This window comes from Hylobates moloch, unplaced genomic scaffold (genome assembly GCF_009828535.3).
Source record: "Hylobates moloch isolate HMO894 unplaced genomic scaffold, HMol_V3 SCAFFOLD_12, whole genome shotgun sequence".
Classification (NCBI taxonomy): Eukaryota; Metazoa; Chordata; class Mammalia; order Primates; family Hylobatidae; genus Hylobates; species Hylobates moloch.
Window position 1 is genome coordinate 20,914,581 of NW_026652287.1, and position 7,936 is coordinate 20,922,516.

The 7,936-nt window shown below is 39.8% G+C and overlaps 1 protein-coding gene across 2 annotated transcripts in view; it reads left to right on the plus strand.

The window, feature by feature from the left end:
- Nucleotides 1-5,407, plus strand: part of NAA25 (N-alpha-acetyltransferase 25, NatB auxiliary subunit) — an 84,642-nt gene extending 79,235 nt beyond the window's left edge. For both annotated transcript variants that reach the window (XM_032168642.2, XM_058424943.1), the window contains one exon: nt 2,674-5,407. In XM_032168642.2, the coding sequence (XP_032024533.1) occupies nt 2,674-2,796 (123 nt within the window). In that variant the 3' untranslated portion in view covers nt 2,797-5,407. The remainder of the gene's footprint in view (nt 1-2,673) is intronic.
- Nucleotides 5,408-7,936: the final 2,529 nt, after the last annotated feature.

Sequence of the window (7,936 nt, forward strand, 5' to 3'; positions counted from 1 at the left end):
ACTGCACTCCAGCCTGGGCGACAGAATGAGACTCCGTCTCAAAAAAAAAAAAGGCAGACATGTTCATATTGAATATTGAACCCAGTGAGTGAAAAAGTCCCTCCTTTCAAAATGAACATGTCTGCTTTCTTTAATGAAGAGTGGGGATATTTGAGGAAGATTAATTGGTTTTCACCAGTTAGAAAGAAATGTAGGAAAAGGATCCCAAGCAGAAGGAGGCACAGATAAAAGCACAGGGGCAGGAAAGTGAATACTGTGGCACAGTGTGACACAGTTGGCAGGGCCAGAGCTTATGGTATATGGGAAGTACTGTTAGATATGAAGGTGATAGGCATAATTGCCCTGTTGTGACTATCAAGTGGTTGTTTATGTTAAAAGATCTGTCTGCATCCTGAAATGATGAGCAAGAGTTCTGGTTTTCAGGGTTCTAGAGGTTATCCTTAACTTGGCCATACTCTCTGGATTTTTCAAGCCCTACCTTCTGTTCTTGTCTTTTGATCTTGGGAAAGTTACCTAACCTCTCTAGGCTTCAATCTCTTTATCTGTAAATGGGAATGATAATAATGCCTACTTCATAGGATTATAGCAAGGATTAAACAAAGCAGTAATTGGCCTTATATTGTTAAAGTCATGTTTCATATAGTTACTGAGCAGTACAAATTACCTGATGCATATAGTGCTGGCTACTTGTCTTTTAAAGGTAAAAATCTCTTCAATTCAGTTTCCATTAGGCTCCTCTGCTTTCTTTCCTCCCTTTCTTTCTAAATTTGAAACACTGTGAATAAGGCCTCTGGACTATGGCCTCTAGTCCTGATTCCCTTTGTTCCGTCCTATGGGGTATCCCAGTGAAACTGGCTTTGTGTTAGGACCTTTTTGTGTGTATTTATATTCATAGAGAAAATATACAGTATTATTGTATTATTTTGTACTTTTAAAAATGTAAATTCGGCCAGGTGTAATGGCTCATGCCTGTAATCTCAGCACTTTGGGAGGCCCAAGGCCTGGAGGATTATTTGAGCTCAGGAGTTCAAGACCAGCCTGGGCAACTTAGTGAGTCCTGTCTCTTTAAAAAAAAAAAAAAAAAAAAAAAGTTTTTCGGGCTGGGCACGGTGGCTCACGCCTGTAATCCCAGCACTTTGGGAGGCCAAGGCGGGTGGATCACGAGGTCAGGAGATCAAAGCCATCCTGCCTAACACGGTGAAACCCTGTCTCTACTAAAAATACAAAAAATTAGCCGGGCGTGGTGGCGGGCGCCTGTAGTCCCAGCTACACGGGAGGCTGAGGCAGGAGAATGGCGTGAACCCAGGAGGTGGAGCCTGCAGTGAGCCGAGATCGCGCCACTGCACTCCAGCCTGGGCGACAGCGAGACTCCGTCTCAAAAAAAAAGTTTTTTAAATTCAGTTTTATATTCAAGAGATCTGTTCAAGCTAATGCCTGTGGATCAATCTTGTTCATTAAACAGCTGCAGAATATAAATGCACCACTGCTGTTGTACATTTTAGGTTGTTTCTTTATATTTGCCTTTACATATGTTACCGAGTGAAATGTATTTGTGCACACCTTTCTATGCACATTTGTATTTCTAAGGAAAATTAGGTCTGAAGTACTAGTATTGTTGGGTCAGAAAGTATGTTCCCTGTTTCGTCTACAGTTCTGGGCTCTGCAGCACTCAACTTCATGTAAACCTAATCAGTCTTCAGCCAGCCTCCTTTCTCTGTGACAACTCACTCCTTCCCTTTTGTTTTTTGTGATCTCTACTACAGCAAACATTTGCCAGCAAATAATAACTCATATTGAAGAATATATAGTTGGTCTCTTGAACTCAGGGGCTTTGTCAGTATGGAGGGAGACTTGTTAATATTGTAACTGGAAATGATGGAGTTGGTAAAGTTGAGGCCATTATTAAAAGTGGCTATGATGATGTACAAATTAGTAATAAATTTCTACTTTTTTCTGATGAAAACAATCAGAAATCTCAAATTTTCCGCTTTGTACAGTTTATAACAAAATAGTAGGGATTTTGTGTCCAAACTAGTCATAATTTTCTATTTTTATTGATTAAAAAGTAGTGATCAGAAATCTCAGTTTTTCTTCTTCTTCTTCTTTTTTTTTTTTTGAGACAGCTTTACTCTGTCGCCCAGGCTGGTGTGTAGTGGCACGATCTCAGCTCACTACTACCTCTACCTCTCGAGTTCAAGCAATTCTCATGCCTCAGCTTCCCCAGTAGCTGGGATTACAGGTGTGTTACACCATGCCTGGCTAAGTTTTGTATTTTTAGTAGAGATGGGGTTTCATCATGTTGACCAGGCTGGTTTCAAACTCCTGGGCTCAAGTGATCCACCTGCCTGGGCCTCCCAAAGTGTTGGAATTACAGGCGTGAGCCACCGTGCCTGGCCCAGTTTTTCTACCTTATATAACTTACAACAAAGGGTACTTGAAAGAGTAATGATGCAAAAGCAATAGGGTTTCCATGAAGAATCACATGGAAAAATACCCATTTGTGATGACCTTTTGCCTTCTTTGCATTTTATGCAATTGAAAATGACCCACTGTGTTCTGATGGAACTTGCAATGAGACCAAAGGTAATGGCAGCTTTAACTTTTATCTGAGAACTAGAATCTGGGGGGATGGTTTTTAAACAAGACTAACTATTCTTGTCTTCTCCTTTATAGGAAGAGAGAAAATTTTCAAAGACTGTGCAAGGGAAGGTGCAGAGCAGTTATCTGCACTCACTTCTGGAAATGGGGGAGCTGCTGAAAAAAAGACTTGAGACCACAAAGAAACTAAAAATTTAAGGAAGTATCAACCATGGGCACTGAAACGCTGCAACAGAATATGACACCATCTTCCCAGGCAAAAGCAACATCTGGTTGACCATGATTTTAATCCAGAACTTCCTCATAAAATGCATGAAGGACTTTGATCGTGAATTTTTTTAGGTGTTAAATATATACAACTGATTAAATTATTGTATATAAACCAGAAGCGGGACCCTCATCTGGGTTTGACCACTTTTTATACATGTTCATATGCATATGGCAGCAACAAGAGAACCCTACTTTTCTTCTTCCCATCACCAGAAACATCTTTTCAGGGGAGTGGGGGGTCTATAAAAACAGCAATAGAAATTAAGCATAAAGCATCAACCTCATAGCAACTGAATAGCCCTTCTGTTATAAATAACATTGAGAGTTTTTGGTCTCGTCCTTGAGCCGCAAGAAGTGGAGGGGAGACCATGCCTGGGAACAGGCCCCCTTTTCACAGCAGTTAAATTTGTTTTGAGGCTTTCTCAGCTACTTGGCTCCCACAGAACCCAAGGCAGGTACACTAAAGGACCTTAGATGAGATCTGGCATATGCACCCGCCATAGAAGGGCACCACTTGGATGACCACAGGCACTTAGTTTTTGGCTAGCTTTTGTCTGATAGTTAAGACATCCCCATCCTAGCTTCTGTGAGAGTTAAAAATCTCAGGTAGGAAGGCAAGGAAGGCTCTGTTAATTTATAGCTGTTTAGAGGGGAAAGCAGTGCAGACCACTTATTAAGCCCGCTGAGGACTAGCTTTCTGTCTTTCATACATTTGGGAAAGATGGGAATGACTGTTTCAAAGAAGACAGGTGCACATAATTTATGCAGGCAAGTCTGATACTTGGTGGTTTTGTGAGGCATATATATATATACATATATATATATATATATATATCTTGAAAATTAAGATTGAATACTTTAATGTTTTAAGTGGGGGGTTTGGGAAGGAAGGAATGTAATATTATGGATTTAGCCTTAGGCTTTAAGTTTTAGGCTGGCAAAAGAAATGTTATTCAGTGGGTTTGAGGTTTGGACTACTTTCTTCAAACTTAGAGAATTATAACAGGATGGTGTTTACTTTGTTCACCTGGATGTCCCCGAGACTATAGTTTCTATCAGTGGTTGGTCTGATAGAAGAGGTAAAAATTGCTCTTGAAAATGTCATACAATTTATACAGTTTCTTTGAGTTTGAATCCCTGCCTCTGTTTTTGGTCTGTTACCTAAGTATAGTTCAAGTTTAATTCTGTAAGAGCAAAGAAATGAATTTGATGAGGAAATTAAGCATCCAATGGAGGATTGGTCTTGAAGACCTTAAAAGTGCTTTCCAACCTGCACTGCTCCAGTGAAATGTGGTACTTTTTTTCTTTTAAAAGCAACCAAGAGAGCTGGGAATATCTGTGTATGCAAAGTAATTGCATTTTGTCCCTTCATTTTGACTTTCTTAGATTCATAATTTGATACAGTGCTTAAACTTCCAAGGAAATTTTAACAATTACTACATTACCTGTTCAAAATAAGGCTTGTTGGAAATCCTAGTCCATCAACTAATTTCAAAAATTTTTTTTTGATATGAGTAGCCACAGCTGGTCATATACCCTATCCCAAAAGGAAGAACTGTCTTGAACAAGATGAATGGAAAATTATGGTTAATTCTGAATTTCATGTAATGACAACATATTCTTTCATAAAACTATGGCCTGTTTAAGATGGAACTTTGTGTGTGTCTGCTGGGGAGGGTGGGGTACCTGTGTATGGCGTGTGTTCTTGAAGTGATGTCTCTCTGAATATCCAAAAAAGTACTGTACTGTAGAAATGCTCTTTGAAAAAGTCTATCGACTGACCATGATCAATCTAGCATATGTATGTTCAGTGGGCTGGCCTTGGTCCTCAGGGACAGTGTGTGACTCTAGTGGTCTTCCTAACCAGTCTCTTGCCTAAAGATATCTGGGACCTCCACTGGCTTTAATGACAAATAATGTTATGTTGAGGTTATGCTTCATTTGTTATTTGCTGATTTTCCTACTAAATGTAGCATTTCAATTAGGTCCAGCTTTCACATTTTGAGATAATTGTAAAAAGAATGAAATTATGCAGAAATGGCCAATATCTCTTATCAATCTGTTCTTTTGGAAACCCTCATGCACTATAAATTGTGTACAGTTACAAATATATATATATATATATATATATATTCTTACATGAGTAAAAAGCACCCTCTCCCAGCAATCGTATGTCATTGGTATTTGAAGAGAATTCCCAAATAACCCATTGCTGCTGCTGCTGTTTTTGATTTGTATGGGTTTTTTTGTTTTGTTTGTTTTTGTGTGGTAAACTGATACTTAAAAAAGGAAAGGAGAAAAATCACGACTACTGTTTACAGACTGAAAAATTACTGCTTTTTATACTACTGAGATCCTAAGACTCTCCAAAGCAAACATTTGGTTTAAATCGTTTATCTGATGTGGATAAAAGGTAGAGAAACTTGTAGTGTTCTCCACATAATGGAAAATGTACAAATGCCTAGTTGTGTTGCCCATCAATTTTGTATATTTTCATAATTTTAATTGTTCAAAATTGCATTATATTTTGCAATCACTATGTTCAATCTGGATTTGTCTTTCATTTTAACTTTTAATATAAAAGGGGTTTCAATGTATCTACAGGCTTGTTATTGAAACTTCCTACTTATTTGATGTGATTTATTAATATGGGAAGTATATATTCTTCCTAAGTAAGTGGAGCATAGCAAATCTACTTTAAACTGGATGGGTTAATTTATATAAACATTTTCATTTTAAGTTGGCATTTCTGCCTGGTTCCTTTTTGTTCAGATTCTTAGAAGCCACAACCTTCTGGATGGTGTAATTCATCTCAGTTGTGAATTTAGTGCTATATCCCAGCATATTTTTAATATTTGAGAATTTAGAATTTTTATTTGAAGTCAGCTAGTCCTTTTGACTCAAAAATTAGTACCTTCTATACTTGCAGTTATTAATTCAACATATATGTATTGAACACTTAATTAGCATATAGCAGATTCCACTTTAGGCTCTGGTGAGACCCTGTGTCCTAGTTAGTGAGTAACATATATCCTAGTTAGTGGCTGTGAGGTGGGGAAGAGGCAATAAAAATATTAGTTTGTAATTACATCCTGCTTAATAATGTAAATCACAGTATGTGAATTGAGTGTGTCTAGAGGGTCACTTCAGACTGGGTCACAGGAGGACTTCCTAAGTGGTGACCTCTATCTGAGTGATGAACTGTCAGGAAAAAAGTAACACACATGCCAAATGCCCCAAGGCAGGAAACTGCTGAGCCGGTTCCAGGAAGTAAAAAAAAGTTCAAGTGGCAGGGACTTAATGAAAGGGGTAGGATTGAGATATAAAGTTGAGTAGGGATGAGAGCCATGAGGACTTTGTAGTCCAGGGAAGGAATGAGATTTTATTCTAAATTTACTGGGAAGTTACCGGAGGATTTCAGGCAGGCTGAAGACATGATTTATCCAAGGGTACTCGAACCCACAGGCTGGGATTCGGAACTTATTCAGGTACATGGACAACACAGTGGAAGTAGGAACTTTTTCTCTTTTTTACTTTCTGTCCTGTGATATTGTCTCATATGAGCCCCAAAGAGTCAGTTTTTGCCTGTTTCTTCAGTTATGAATTAACTCTATCCCAAGGTTTTTCTTTTTTGAGATGGAGTCTTGCCCTGTCGCCAGGCTGGAGTGGCACGATCTTGGTTCACCACAGTCTCCGCCTCCTGGGTTCAAGTGATTCTCCTGCCTCAGCCTCGGAGTAGCTGGGATTACAGGCGGGTGCCACCACACCCAGCTAATTTTTGTATTTTTAGTAGAGACGGGGTTTCACCATGTTGGCCAGGATGGTCTCGAACTCCTGACCTCATGATCTGCCCATCTCGTCCTCCCAAGGTTTTTCTTTAGCAAAAGATAGGTTCTTGGGTATACCTCACTGCCATTCTTCATTTTCTCCAGAGATGGGCTCAGGTTTATGCTTTTTTATGTGCCCTGGTTTTTTAGATGCTGTTCCTGTCTTGGTGCAGGCATGTATTTCACAGTATGACTGGAGGGTAAGCTACCATGAACCAAATGCTTATACAGATTATTTGTGGGGTTCCTATGGCAGTTTATGCTTCAGGAGTGCAGAGCTTTTCCGTAACCTCCAGTTTCCACATAGCCCAGTTAATTTGGGCCTCAGATACCGTTTTTTTTTGTGTGTGTGTGTGTGTGTTGTTTTTTTTTTTTCTTTTTGAGACAAAGTCTAACTCTTGTCCCCCAGGCTGGAGTGCAATGGCGTGATCCTAGCTCACTGCAACCTCTGCCTCCCGAGTTCCAGCGATCCAGCGATTCTCCCGCCTCAGCCTCCCAAGTAGCTGGGATTACAGGCACCTGTCACCACGGCTGGCTAATTTTTTGTATTTTTAGTAGAGACGGGGTTTCACCATGTTGGCCAGCTGGTCTCGAACTCCTGATCTCAAGTGATCTGCCCACCTTGGCCTCCCAAAGTGTGGGACCACAAGCATGAGCCACCGCACCGGCCCAGATACTGTACTATTTTACAAATGAGAAAAGTAGTTGTTGCAGGTAAGACTACTGTTTAATATTGAAATTATCGAACTTCCTGCAAACGATTCAAACTCCCTTAAGCGTTGAGGAAATGAGCTAAAATCCAGATCCCCCTCACCATCTCCCTCACATTCTTAAGTCTTGTTGGCCATGTTCATATTCCCAGATTAGTTCCCTATGTATAATCTCTGCTGATGCAATTCCAACTCCAACATTTTTTTGTGGTGCCAATTACCAAGAACTATTTGTAAATTACTCTTGGCACCATTTGAGATAACTTGCAAGTTCCTTAAACAAACACAATTCATGTTGGACCCAGTGTCTGCTTTGCTTCAGGTTATCAGGAAATTCCCTTAAAATCGAAAATACTTAACCAGGTGCGGTGGCATGCACCTGTACTCCTCCCCAGCTACTCAGGAGGCTGAGGCGGGAGGATTGCTTTAGCCCAGGAATTCAAGTCTAGCCTGGGCAACAAAGCAAGATGCCCATCTCTTAAAAAAAACAACTATAAATATTTGATTGATTCTGGGAATCCAGTCCATCGT